The sequence below is a fragment of the Poromitra crassiceps genome (genome assembly GCF_964638095.1).
Source record: "Poromitra crassiceps genome assembly, chromosome: 23".
Lineage (NCBI taxonomy): Eukaryota > Metazoa > Chordata > Actinopteri > Beryciformes > Melamphaidae > Poromitra > Poromitra crassiceps.
Window position 1 is genome coordinate 1,785,219 of NC_139639.1, and position 14,761 is coordinate 1,799,979.

The following is a 14,761-nucleotide window of genomic DNA, read 5'->3' on the forward strand; positions in this document are numbered from 1 at the left end:
TGATTTCACACTGAATATGATATCAAGAAAATATCATTAGTAAGACAGTGATTAAAAAAAAGATTATTAAGACAATTTAAAACAGAAAAACAGTCACTTATAGATAGCAGATAAACTTGAGGCCACAAGAACACCAGTCATTTGTTAGTAAATTTGGTCCCTAAAAATAATTATGTGATTGTGAATGATCCAGTCAGTTAAAGACAGTACAGCAACAACCTGATATCCAGCCGATAAGGCAGGACATGTCTCAAAGCAGACATGAACTTATGATAGAGATATTAGCATATAGGCTACCAAGGAGTGTGAATGGAGACATCAGTTGTGTCCTCAATATAGGAGGAGAGTTTCATTAATGAAGTCAATATATTGAGATGCACTTTTGGTGAATGAAGCATTGTCAGATAAAATATTGCAACTTGAGGTGGGTTGTCTCCTAAGTTGCAAATTTCAGATTTGGACCCCTTTTGAAAATGGCCTCACAATTTTTTTTGCCTAAGTTTGGAGCGTTATTTAGTCCCGTTCCTGACAAGTTAGCAAGAAATGGTTGGTACCAATGGATGCCTTAGGTCTTCTAGTTCCATCTGATATGAGAATCATCACTCTAGCTACAGCTGAGTCCGCTACAGGCCTGAAAAACAGTCATGTCCGCCGTGGATGCCAGGACTTTTTTCCATGCACACATCCGTGACCCACTCAAAGCGGCTGGTCGCAACCCACAAGTTGTGAAACACGGTCCTAGGCTGTTTCTGTATTTTTAAAAAGTCAGTAGAAAGCAGCAATAATCGGCTGTTGAACTTGTAAGAAGCTAAGTTCATTGTCATTAACCCAACAGTGTGTCTATAGACATGCCAATGAAAGCTTTTCAAATTATTGGACACGCCTTAGCTCTCCTCCTCGTTGACACTTTAAAACTGCATAAAACATGAGTGTAGTCCCTTTTTTGCCCTTTTTCTTTATCCAACTTCAGTTTCCCTTTTAAAGGTATTGTCATTCAAGAATTATGTAATAAATATTATTTCACACTTTCCCTTCAGGTCTCAGTGTCTAGATATGTCTGCTGCCAGCTGTCTCCAGTCTGAAGAGCAGTTTCTGTGCTCCATCTGTCTGGATGTGTTCACTGATCCAGTCACCATACCATGTGGACACAACTTCTGCAAGAACTGCATCACACAGCACTGGGATGTTAGTGTCCAGTGCCAGTGTCCCATGTGTCAAGAGCTTTTCAATACAAGACCTATGCTGCGGATCAATACTTTCATATCTGAGATGGCTGCTCAGTTCAGAAAGTCAGCTCAGATGAAAGCCAGCAGCTGCCCAGACCAACAAAGTGCCAAACCAGGAGAAGTTCCCTGTGACATCTGCACAGGGACCAAACGGAAGGCCATGAATTCCTGCCTGGTGTGTCAGGCCTCCTACTGTGAGACTCACCTGGAGCCTCATCAGAGAGTGAGGGGCCTGAAACGACACAAGCTGATGGATCCTGTGGAGGACCTGGAAGGCAGGATGTGTAAGAAGCATGAGAGACCGCTGGAGCTGTTCTGCAAGACTGACCAGATGTGTGTCTGTCAGTTCTGCACTGAGTCAGACCACAAGTCACATCGCTTTGTTCCTCTGAAAGAACAATATGAAGGAAGGAAGGCTGAGCTGGAGAAGACGGAGGCTGAAATTCAGCAGAAGATCCAGGAGAGACGACTGAAGATTCAGGAGATCAAACACTCAGTGGAGCTCAGTAAAGAAAGGGCAGACAGAGAGATAGCAGACGGTGTGCGGGTCTTCACCGCTCTGAGGCAGTCTGTGGAGAGAGGCCAGGCTGAGCTCATTGAGACGATTGAAGAGAAGCAGAAAACAACTGAGAAACAGGCTGAAGGCTTCATCAAAGAGATGGAACAGGAGCTCTCTGAGCTGATGAAGAGAACCGCTGAGGTGGAGCAGCTCTCACACACTGAAGACCACATTCACCTCCTCCAAAGCTTCCCATCCCTGAACACTCCTCCACACACCAAGGACTGGATAGAGGTCCATATCCACTCATCATATGAGGGGGCTGTGAGGAGAGCTGTGGCTCAGCTGGAGGAGACACTCAGTAAAGAGATGGAGAAGCTGCTTGATGCTGTTGAGCTGAAGAGGATCCAGCAGTTTGCAGTGGATGTGACTCTGGATCCTGATACAGCACACGCCAGGCTCATCCTGTCTCATGACGGGAAACAAGTACATGATGGTGGTGTAATGAAGAAACACCCAGACAACCCAGAGAGATTTTCTTCTTGTTCCTGTGTCTTAGCAAAGCAGAGCTTCTCTTCAGGGAAGTTTTACTACGAGGTCCAGGTTGAAGGGAAGACTGGCTGGGATGTAGGAGTGGCCAGAGGGTCAATCAACAGGAAGGGAGAAATCACACTGAGCCCAGAGAAAGGCTACTGGACTATATACATGAGGAATGGAAATGAGTACCATGCTAATGATCGCCCTCCTGTCCTCCTCTCTCTGAAGACGAAGCCTCAGAAGGTGGGGGTGTTTGTGGATTATGAGGAGGGTCTGGTTTCCTTTTACGACGTAGATGCTGCAGCTCTGATCTACTCCTTTACTGGCTGCAGCTTCACTGAGAAACTCTACCCATACTTCTATCCTGGTCCTAGTAATGGTAAAAACTCTGCCCCCCTGATCATCTCTCCTGTCAATAACACAGATTAGACTAAACATTCATGTTCCTCAGGATTCATTGTCAGTTAAGACAATTTACACACACATAGTTTTTTTTCCTTCAGGTAACTACTAAGCATTCTAATGTTTAATTTTATTTTATAGAACAACAACCAAAACACTTTGCAGACTTGTCTAGCACATTTGTATATTAATTTGTTCTTTCAATAGGGCTCTCCACTGAGAGAAGACCAGTAACTACTGATGAAACTTGTCTCTTTACCTTTCTACTTCTTAACAAAGTGTGTGGTGTTATGGCTCATGTTCATGTGATGTAGACAAAGTGATTTCGTTGTATTATTGTGTGTGTGTGTGGGGGGGGGTAGGGGGTTCGGTTAAAGTTAAACAAGAATCCAGTATTTTTCTTTATATCCCATTTTTCTTTCATCATTAAAGTGAGTGTGTGAAAACTACACATTTTCCAGTTTCATTGTAACACCTCTCTATTCACCCCTCTAACGGTGCATGATGCACACCACAGTGACACTAGTCAGTTGTCCATTCATTCATTAAGTATTGGATGCATCTGTCATCTCCTTCCAAAGCATGCTGGGATACCTGGCGATGGATGACAGCATTTACAGCAACATGAGGAGGGGCTAAGTTCAAAATGTCAAATGGAAAGACAGCAAGACAACCAATCAAGCTGCAGCAGCACCAAGTGACCAGCAGGGCAGGGTGGACAGCCACTCCAAGCCACTTTTGCTGTGCTGGTGTGCACTGGCTGTGCATAGCTTACTTCCTGTTACAGTGTTTGCTAGTACAATATAGAGCTTAGATCAGGCCCAAAAAAAACAAGCCCGGCCTAGTAAGCCTAGTAAGTTGCTGTTGATCTATTCCAGGGGTTTTCAAAGTGGGAGGCGGGCCTCCCCAGGGGGGCTCCAAGCAGTTTCAGGGGACGCTCAGTGAAGTGAAACAATATTACATTAGTTATCAAAAGGTGATCACATAGAATATCCTCAATGTGTCTGATTTGGTTAAAGACATAGTTGAGAGATACAATCGTTTGGGGGAATTTTGACAGTTTTCCCCACTTTCCCAGAGTTAGAAACAAATAAATGCCTTCAGACAGACCTTGATGTATTTGGTGTTGTCTGAAGTATGTCAAACACCAATCTGAGGCCATCTTGGCTTTAATTGTTGAGTGTCTATGGGATCAAATAACACAATCATGATGATCCCATAGGCATCCAGGAATTGAAGCTTTGCCTGGGGGGAGGCCCACAGTCTCATACTTTGAAAACCCCTGATCTATTCTAAACTATATCCATGTGTCTGTTCAGTCTTATGGATTCATATGGTTTTATGGTTAGAATAATAACACATTTAATTAATAAGAAGTCCAGGGAGTCACTTTTGTACAATAATACATTTTGTAAATGAATGGCCGACGCCCAGGTGATCTTCCTGTGTAACCCCGCCGACAAGCTCTGACTGCAAGCCTCAGATCGTCTACCTGCCGACGGGCGCCGTCCCGGTGCTGTGCGACCCGCGCCACAACCCGGCCTGCAGGCCCATGACAGAGGAGGAGATGAAAGCTGCTGCACCTCCCCCTTCCCCTCCGCCCCCACCTCCTGCTCCCAAAAAGTCTGTCCCACCCAAACCCCCCCCTCCACCTCCTGTCAAGGGCATGGAGTACGACTGTGACCCGTACTGGGACCCCGACTGCCTCATCGACCACCCTCCCCGCCCCATCACAGAAACTGCCGCACCGACTGCGCCCGTTGAGGAGAAAGTGGTGAAAGAGGAGGTGGCACCAGCTGAGGAACATGTTGCTGAAGCACCAGTGGAGCAGAAAGCCCCCGACTTTGACCCTTATGATTTCAAACGTGACCTCTATGACCCCTTCCGTTACGCTGATCCAGCTCCAGAGCCTGAGTAAAAATCAAGCTTAAAAAATATAGCCTACAATGCAGGGAAAGACTAAAATATTAAGTACAGGATCAATCCAGCCAGGACTGCTTCAGAGGACAGGCAAACACACAATATTTGTATGGCCATTGTTGCCCAAATCACAAATTACACTGTATGATGTCATGTTTGTATGTGTGTGTGTGTTCATAAAAAATAAATGCACAATAAAGTTGTGTGCCAATTATTAAGTGGTACTACTACAGCTCTGTCTCTAGTGGTAACAATAAAAACCAATCACCAAATTGATTTGACCCCCCCCCCCCCCCCCCTCAAAAAAAAGGGCGGAGCAACAGGAAACGGAGGAGAGAGCATTTCCACGTCACATTCCGGAATTGAAAGAGAAAGTAACTCGCGACAACAAACATTGCTGCTTGCTGCAGTCGAGGAAAGTGTCTCTGTTTCTCTCAAAAGAAAAGAAAACTAGCGGTAAGTGACAGCAGATCATATTTACTGTCTGTGTTTAAACAGAGAGCAAGAAAGAACACAAACTGGAACTGTGTAGGCAGATCCAGATAATGGAATGGAATTCAGTCTGTGTCGTTAAACTGATAAGATTTCACTGAAGTGTAATCTACGATTTTCGCTTTTAGCAGAAAAAAGACGTCCAAAAAGAGACTTGCTTTCAGGCACTCTTAAAGTGAAAGAGAGGAGAGCTAGGAGTGCCTAATATATCAAAGCCTTTATCAGCACGGCGATACATGATGACCAGCCGTGGTCTTCATCAGGCCAATGAGGCCATCAGCTGACAGGTGAGGCCTCATAACCTTGCAAGCAAGCTGGATTCTCTGCGAGATCTAAAATCAAAATCCTGCGTTTGGTTTGAAAACAAACAATACCGCCCCCATCTGGCTGACCCAGAGATCAGCAGGAATCAGTAAGGCACACATGGAGCCTCTGAAACTGGTCAAAATATACGGAGATAAGCAATATGAAATGATTTTTTCCTAAAAAAATTGACGTGTCAGCAAGCAACCATTCTCATCTATCTGTATAGTAAAGTCAGTAATAGTAGTACAATCTGTGCCTGGGTGGGGATAGTCAATTGACAATCTAATGTAATTTTTAGAATTTAATTGTTTATGAAAGTCCATTAGTTGAGTTTCCATTGAATATGATATCAAGAAAATATCATCAATGTAGTAAGACACTGATAAAAAAAGATTATTAACTCATTCTCTGCCAGGGTCATTTCGGTCTGTGTGCTCCCAGTGCCAGGATTTTGAGCATATTTCCTGATCTTCCAGGACCCACAGAATATTCTGTGCTAGGAATAAAATTACACAACATATCTCACAATAAAGCAGAGACTCTCTTCTTACCCCTTGTATAAAACTGAAACTCTCCCATGTTTCCTTGTTTAGTTACAAGCAGTGGAAGTTAGCTTGTTTTCACTAAAAATGCCCTCCTTGGGAGAGAAATATGAGAAAAAGAGGTTTTTAGTGAAGGACACCGTTTCAAGCAGAACTCTCTTTTGAGCCTTTTATTTTTTGCCTCAGTGACACATCAGACATATACAGTATTTGTTTTCCCAAATAAATAAATAAAAAATAAGAGAATGTATTTGAGGGAGCTGTGTCGGTCCATCCCGCCCAGTGAGCGGCTACAGAGAGAGAGAGAGAGAGAGAGTCTGGCCCCTGGGGTTTCTTGACAGATGAGGCTTGGCCGCAGCCTCCTTGCTACAGTATTGTCAGTAAAATGGAAGAACCTCAGAATAAGTTGGAACCTATTTCGAGACATGGTCTTTCCGAAATAGGTGGTGTAGGACTACACACAGGACTGGGACTAGGACTGGACTGCGCCTCCATCGACTCAGAGTCTGAAAACACAAAATATCAAAGTATGATAAATATGTGCACAAAATCAAATAAATAATTTACTTTTACAGTTGCCATGTGGATTTTTAGCTTAGCTTGATAAAAGCATAAACAAATGGAACGAACCCTTATGTGGTCACACTCACACACTCTCTCTCTCTCTCTCTCTCTCTCACACACACACACACACACACACACACACACACACACACACACACACACACACACACACACACACAGGAATAACGAGTGCTGTAACGTTACCTGCTGTCACGTTACCTCTCATAACTAACGTTAGCACAGAAGATCACACAATAGCTACGTTAGTGCTGTAAACTTTGAAATGTTTATGTGACACAGACGGCTGTGTGTGATCATTTCATCTCAAACGCGATACAAAAAATAGGCTACTTTTTACAATCGTCATCGCTCTCTCCAAGTGGCACCCATTTCTCCTCCTCCGATTCATCTGTGTCAGACGGATCAGAACGCTGTGAAGGGGAGCCTTCGTCGCCCTGGCGCTCCGTCGTGGAGCAACAACAAAAACGCCGGCGTCTTCCTCGCCATCGTCGCCATGATCCGAGAACTCTGGGTCGGACTCTGTTTCGACCACAGGCTCCACCCATAAATACTAAACTAGCGGGTTCCTTTTATCAGTTTGACTTGAAACAATGTCACAGGCTGGGAAAGTGTCTGGTGTAATGTAAACAGCCAAAACATGAAAGTACGTCCGAGTACGTCTTTGGCACAGAACGCCATTGTTAAAAGTACGTCCGGGTACGTCTTTGGCAGAGAATGAGTTAAGACAATTTAAAACAGAAAAACAGTCACTTATAGTTAGGAGAAAAACTTGAGCCCACAAGAACACCAGTCTTTTGTTAGTAATTTGGTCCTTAAAGATAATTATATTATTGTGAATGATCCAGTCAGTTAAAGACAGTACAGCAACAACCCGAGCAGGACATGTCTCAAAGCAGACATGACCTTATGATAGAGATATTAGCATATAGGCTACCAAGAAGTGTGAATAGAGATTACTGAGGCCAGAGATTTTATTCAAGACATCAGTTGTGTCCTCAATATAGGAGAGTTTAATTATGGTATAATGAAGTCAATACATTGAGATGCACTTTTGGTGAATGAACCATTGTCAGATAAAATAGTGCGACCCGAGGTAGGTTGTCTCCTAGGGCTGTTTGTATATTTAGAAAGTCAGTAGAAAGCAGCGCAATAATCGAGTGTTGAACTTGTAAGAAGCTAAGTTCATTGTCATTAACCCAACAGTGTCTCTATAGACATGCCAATGAAAGCTTTTTAAATTATTGGACACGCCTTAGCTCTCCTCCTCGTTGACACTTTAAAAGTGCATAAAACGCGAGTGTAGTCCTTTTTTTTTGCCATTTTGTAATCCAACATAAATTTAAATTTTATCATTCAAAAATTATGTAATAAATGTTGTTATTTCACACTTTCCCTTCATGTCTTGTGTCTAGATATGTCTGCTGCCAGCTGTCTCCAGTCTGAAGAGCAGTTTCTGTGCTCCATCTGTCTGGATGTGTTCACTGATCCAGTCGCCATACCATGTGGACACAACTTCTGCAAGAACTGCATCACACAGCACTGGGATGTTAGTGTCCAGTGCCAGTGTCCCATGTGTCAAGAGCTTTTCAATACAAGACCTATGCTGCGGATCAATACTTTCATATCTGAGATGGCTGCTCATTTCAGAAAGTCAGCTCAGATGAAAGCCAGCAGCTGCTCAGACCAACAAAGTGCCAAATCAGGAGAAGTTCCCTGTGACGTCTGCACTGGGACCAAAGAGAAGGCCCTGAAGTCCTGCCTGGTGTGTCTGACCTCCTACTGTGAGACTCACCTGGAACCTCATCAGACAATCAAAAGTCTGAAAAAACACAAGCTGATCGATCCTGTGGAGAACCTGGAAGGCAGGATGTGTAAAGAGCATGAGAAACCACTGGAGCTGTTCTGCAAGACTGACCAGATGTGTGTGTGTGCGCTCTGCACTGTTTTAGACCACAAGTCACATGACATTGTTCCTCTGGAAGAAGGATATGAAGAAAAGAAGACTGAGCTGGAGAAGACGGAGGCTGAAATTCAGCAGAAGATCCAGGAGAGACGACTGAAGATTCAGGAGATCAAACACTCAGTGGAGCTCAGTAAGGAAGATGCAGACAGAGAGATAGCAGACAGTGTGCAGGTCTTCACTGCTCTGAGGCAGTCTGTGGAGAGAGGCCAGGCTGAGCTCATTGAGACGATTGAAGAGAAGCAGAAAACAACAGAGAAGCAGGCTGAAGGCTTCATCAAAGAGCTGGAACAGGAGATCTCTGAGCTGATGAAGAGAACCGCTGAGATGGAGCAGCTCTCACACACTGAAGACCACATTCACCTCATCCAAAGCTTCCCATCCCTGAACACTCCTCCACACACCAAGGACTGGATAGAGGTCCATATCCACTCATCATATGAGGGGGCTGTGAGGAGAGCTGTGGCTCAGCTGGAGGAGACTCTCGGTAAAGAGATGGAGAAGCTGCTTGATGTTGAGCTGAAGAGGGTCCAGCAGTTTGCAGTGGATGTGACTCTGGATCCTGATACAGCAAATCCCCGCCTCATCCTGTCTGATGATGGGAAACAAGTACATGATGGTGATGTAATGAAGAAACTCCCAGACAACCCAGAGAGATTTTCTTCTTGTCCCTCTGTCTTAGCAAAGCAGAGCTTCTCTTCAGGGAAGTTTTACTACGAGGTTCAGGTTGAAGGGAAGAGTGCCTGGGATGTAGGAGTGGCCAGAGGATCCATCAACAGGAAGAGAAACATCACACTGAGTCCTCAGGATGGCTACTGGACTGTATGGATGAGGAATGGAAATGAGTACAAAGCTCTTGCTGGCCCTTCTGTCCTCCTCTCTCTGAAGACGAAGCCTCAGAAGGTGGGGGTGTTTGTGGATTATGAGGAGGGTCTAGTCTCTTTTTATGATGTAGATGCTGCAGCTCCTATCTACTCCTTTACTGGCTGCAGCTTCACTGAGAAACTCTACCCATACTTCAGTCCCAATCCTAATAATGGTGGTAAAAACTCCACCCCTCTGATCATCTCTCCTGTCAATCACACAGTTTAGAATAAACATTCATTTTCCTCAGGAGGATTCATTGTCAGTTAAGACAATTACACATTATGTTGTTGTTGTTTTTTCGGGTAACTAATTAGCCATTAATGTTTAATTTTATTTGATAGAACAACAACAAAAACACTTTTCAGACTTGCCTAGCACATTAAAGACTAATTTGTTCTTTCAATAGGGCTCTCCACTGAGAGAAGACCAGTAACTACTGATGTAACTTGTCTCTTTACCTTTCTTCTTCTTGGCAAAGTGTGTGGTGTTATGGCTCATGTTCATGTGACGTAGACAAAGTGATTTAGTTTTATTATGGGGGGGGGGGGGGTGCTTGGTTAAAGTTAAGAAAGACGTTGATGTAAGTTGCATCTTTTGTGGGGACCCTAGAGAGACACTGGTTCATTTATTCTGGTCTTGCCCGCACACAAAACAACTATGGAGTAAATTGTCACCATTTATTGCTGATCACATTTATCCTCACTTCTTTACTTTGGAAAAATTTATTGTTTGGATTTGTTGAATATGGCAGGAATCTCTGCTCACAGTTTTACTCGGTTAATTTGCTTATTATTTTGACAACATTTTACATTCACAGATCCAGATTCTTAAGCAAAAAGCCAAACTTTCCATAGCTGACTGCCTATATCAAACAATACATGTCAACGATATCTGAATGTACAAATAAAAAAGCTGTTAAAGCGTTCAACTACTTCAAGCTTTTGCAAGATATTCATTTAACTTGTTCCTACTCTTTTTTTTGGTCAACCTTATAACCCTCCCCCCTGGCGTGTTTTTCTATGTTTGTGAAATTGTGTTGAAGTTGTATTCACAATGTGTGCATATATTGTCTTTGACTGTTTGTATGTATACTTGCTACAATAAAGTTGTGAAAACAATTTGAAGAACCTCTGTGTCACACTCCTCCAGTCCGGTAGGTGGCGGCAAAAATGCAAATATACGTTGTTTACCACCGCTGATAAATCCACCGAAGAAGAAGGTCGAAACTGTCACCAAAGAGCATGGAAGGAAAGCGAGTTACTGTGAGAGGCTGATTATAGGGGCCAGCGCTACCGCAGCTGACCACTGCGAGCCTGTGCGAGGTTCTTTTGGCGCTGTCACGCTTCCAAAAATAAAAAATGGCGGAGGCTGCTGGGCGCCGATGTTGCAATGGGGCAATATGGAGCTGTCATTTCTTTCCATAAAAGTTCTTTGCTGTCACGTCCAGCCTCCAGCATCATCGCCAGTTTAGCACTATCACTTCTGTCCAAATTGAACATATAAACTGGCTTCTGTTATCTGGCTTCACAGTTCACATCTGACATCAGGTATTTGAATGTATTCTCTCAGCTATGTTGCTTTTGAACGTGCTTGGAAAGTATAACGCGGAGAAGCTCGTCTGTTTGTTCGCGATGCTGTTTGAGCTCAGATGTTCCTGCTGTCTAGGCCTGCTGCCATGGAGATTAGCATGCTAATCCAGCTAGCTGCTGTGTGTATTCGATAATCCGATTAACGATATCAATCATATACTATATGATTGATAACTATATGATTGATATCGTAGAAGAACCCTTGACCTGGCTGCAGAAATGCTGCGTAGAATGAAGCAGCCACTATTTAGCACGTTAATGAAGAAATGGACACTGCAGGCGAATAGGCATGAGAGGGTAACTGTCTGCCTTTCCGAAGCCCTGCCACTCCGAACGTTAACTTCCATTATTCGGACTGGCGGTCGTTCACCTTAGAAGCCGCAATGCCGACCTTAGGTTTAGGCGTGGGGGTGGGAGAGGTTAGGTTTTGGGTTAGGGTCTGGGGGAGGTTAGGTTTAGGCATGGGGGGAGGTTAGGTTTGGCGTGGGAAAATGGGGAATATAGAACCCGGGGAACATAGACATGATCCCTTTCTGAGTGCCGATATTTCGGAGTGGCAGAACGTCGGAGTGGCAGCACGTCGGAGTGGCAGCATGTAACCGCATGAGAGTCAGAAACAGCTCGGCACAGTTGAAATAGCGTGTCTGCACATTTCTCGTTTATGGAGACTTTGTTGAGCATGTTATATTATGGCCTGTCCATGAACATACACAACAGAAATGTAATAGGATCAGGACATCGATTTTTTACCAGTTGCTCTTGTGTATACTTATTTTGCATACATCATTACAGACTCATATAAAGTAATCTATTGAGAAATTCTATATGACCTGAATTGCTTGACATTATGCCTGGCCCTAGTCTGAATAACTCTGGAAAAATGCACTGTTTAATAGTTACAGTAGCCATGGCATTATGGAAGAGACAAATAATGAGGACATTGTTGTCAACTACTGTCTTGTGTTCGGTGTTCACATGTTTCCAACCATGGCTTCCAATGTGACAGGCCCAGGGCTATAGTGCCTGATAAGCTGCCTGTCTGAAGTCTACTACCAAACTACATAAATATACCGTATATATGGAGTTGTAGTAAGGCTACTGATTAGTGCCATTTCCAAATAACATGAAGCTACTTTTTGAATTGGCAATGGGCATTTATTATTTGTGTTGGTTGTGAAGTAGTATAATATATAATGGGACAGTAGTATAATAATCATATTATAAGACAGCAGAGTTTTTCAGGTTATGACAGAAAGCATAGAATGACTATTCCCTCCTATTCAGTCATTCAGACAGCCAGTCCTTTTCTGTTTCTGTCTGTCTTCCCTCCCTCCACAACCTTCCTCCCGCAGCATGTCCGACAAGAGCGAGCTGAAAGCCGAGCTGGAGAGGAAGAAACAACGGATCGCCCAGATCCGAGAGGAGAAGAAGAGAAAAGAGGAGGAGAAGAAAAGGAAGGATGTGAGTAAACACCGGAAATGATAACTTGATAATGATCGCGTATCTACTTTTCCATTTCTCACCCAAGAAAAACCCCCCGAATCTTCTCATTCATACTCACGGCTTTTATTTAACTTCTTTAGGGAGAGACTAAGCGTGCGGTGGAGGGGGGCGGGGCTTCCTCTGGCCATGAAGACTCTGACCTGGAGAGGAAGAGGAGAGAAGCAGAGGCTCTGCTGCAGAGTGTTGGCATCACCTCCGACATCTCCCATGGTAACGGCACACACGCGTGCCTCTGGCTTTCATTTACCCCTGCTTGTCTACAACTAACGATTATCTTCATTGTTCATTAATCCGTCGATTATTTCCTTGATGAATCGATTAGTTGTTTGGTCGATAAAATGTCAGAAAATGGGGGCAAATGTTAATCAGTGTTTCCCAAACCCAAAGGTATTCGGTTGACTGTCATAGAGGACTAAAGAAACCGGAACATATTCACATTTAAGAAGCTGGAATCAGAGAATTTTGATTATTATTTTTTGGTTGCAAAAATTACTCAAACTGATTCATCGATTAGTAAAATAGTTGGCGATTCATTTAATAGTTGAGGGATGTGGTCTCAGTTCTACGAATGGAGAGACTGAGGTTCCTGAGGGCCAACTCACTTCAAAGATTCTCAACTATCTGGGACCCGTTTCTGGCCTACTTTGACGAGGTAAAAAGCGACAAAGACTGGCCCAGCTGACTTCTCATGGACCCCTTGCGTGGGATCCCATGCACAACATCTCTTACAAGCACATAAGCATCTTACGCGGCTGGTAGCACTACGCTGTAATATTGGAATGTCGGTAATATATGTATGCCTTTTCTTTCTTTTCTTTTCCTGTGTCTGAGTTTGTTTTTGTTTCTTTGTGTTCTGAAAAACGGACAAATAAAATATTGAAGAAAGAAATATTTGACAACTAATCGATTAATCGTTGCAGCTCTACTTGTCTTGAATCATTTTAGGGTTTTCCTTTATTGATTGCAGTGTAAAAAAAAGATCTTCTAACCAGTGCCTGGGTTTCAGTCACTGCCTGCACCCCCCCCCCCCCCCCCACCCCCCTCTCACAGATCCCTCACCCTCTCACAGATCCTAAGCCTTTTACATGACCTTTTTTTATTTGCATGACGCCTAAATCTGCCTGCCATTTATTTTCATTCTCTCTTCTCTCCCCCATGTCTTTCTTCCCTTGTGTGTTTTTGACCTCCTCACTGCATGCAAACTCACTCCCTCACCCCTCCACTCACTCCTCCACTCACTCCCTCACTCCTCCACTCACTCACTCCCTCACCCCTCCCCTCACTCACTCACTCACTCACTCCTTATTCACTCACTCACTCCCTCACCCCTCCCCTCACTCACTCACTCACTCCTTATTCACTCACTCACTCACTCACTCCTCCGCTCACTCACTCCTCCACTCACTCACTCGCTCGCTGGCACACACACATGCTCACACGCACACTGGCACTGACAGCTCAGCCCCTTAGGGTGTTAACAGAAGATACGTGTCTGTTTCACTACTTAGTCCCCGCCCCCATGTCTCCCTCCAACAAATCAGTGGGAAGCGATGCGGGCAGCCAAGATTCTGGCGATGGAAACACAGGACCCAGGTGTGTGTGTGTGTGTGTGTGTGTGTGTGTGAGTGAGAGAGAGAGAAAATGGCTTTGTTTAGAGTAACTCTTAAAACTGTACCTGCATGCCAAGTGTGTGTATTAACCCATTGATACCTGATGCAGCATTTGTGTGTGTATCCCTTTAACGTGGTTCGCGGTCTTAAAGGGATACACACACAAATGAGGGATATACACGCAAATGCTGCATCAGGTATCACTGGGTTAACAAGTGAATTATACTTGAGATGAATTGTGACCTGTCTCCTCTTTGCCTTGTCACCGGCACGCTGCTATTTCTCAATTAACGCTCTTTCTATTGTCTTCTCTCCCCTGTCTTTCTCTCTCTTTTTGCCGTTTGCCTCATCTTTTACCTCACCTTTTTGCCCCTGTCTTGCTCTGTCCCCTCACTTCTTTCGTTCTCTCACTGTTCTTCTCCCATACGGTCAACCTGTGTCTGCCTCTGTCTCTCTGACTAACACCATCTGGTGGTTTGGCTGTATAAGGACATTGCATTGGGACCCTGACCCCTCCACTCTACAACTCTCCGACTCTGAACTGATGGGGTACTGCTCCTCTCCTCTCCTCTCTCTAGCTCGTCTTCCAACTTTTAGCGCCAGGAAACCATTCAATTGTTGTGTTGTGTTTTTGTGTCCGTTTAGTTTGATCCGTTTGTGGCAGCTGGTTGTGATTTCATAAAATGTGTCTGTATGTGTGCAATTGTTACTATAGTGCGTGAC

At 44.1% G+C, this 14,761-nt stretch overlaps 2 protein-coding genes across 2 annotated transcripts in view; both read left to right on the top strand.

The window, feature by feature from the left end:
* Positions 1 to 1,053: 1,053 nt before the first annotated feature.
* On the top strand, positions 1,054 to 10,383 carry LOC310797339 (uncharacterized protein; the record flags this gene model as incomplete). The annotated part of the gene is made up of 4 exons (XM_083659708.1): positions 1,054 to 2,673; positions 4,148 to 4,578; positions 4,895 to 5,040; positions 7,922 to 10,383. 4 exons carry the CDS (start codon positions 1,054 to 1,056, stop codon positions 9,559 to 9,561), a joined length of 3,837 nt encoding a protein of 1,278 aa, XP_083515834.1. The 3' UTR covers positions 9,562 to 10,383.
* Positions 10,384 to 10,786: 403 nt separating this feature from the next.
* LOC310796917 (dynein, cytoplasmic 1, intermediate chain 2a-like) overlaps positions 10,787 to 14,761 on the top strand; it is a 12,459-nt gene continuing 8,484 nt past the window's right edge. Inside the window, exons 1-5 of the mRNA XM_083659166.1 lie at positions 10,787 to 10,883; positions 12,278 to 12,386; positions 12,509 to 12,638; positions 13,886 to 14,021; positions 14,528 to 14,587. Coding sequence (XP_083515292.1) covers positions 12,279 to 12,386; positions 12,509 to 12,638; positions 13,886 to 14,021; positions 14,528 to 14,587 — 434 coding nt within the window. The 5' untranslated portion in view covers positions 10,787 to 10,883; position 12,278. The remainder of the gene's footprint in view (positions 10,884 to 12,277; positions 12,387 to 12,508; positions 12,639 to 13,885; positions 14,022 to 14,527; positions 14,588 to 14,761) is intronic.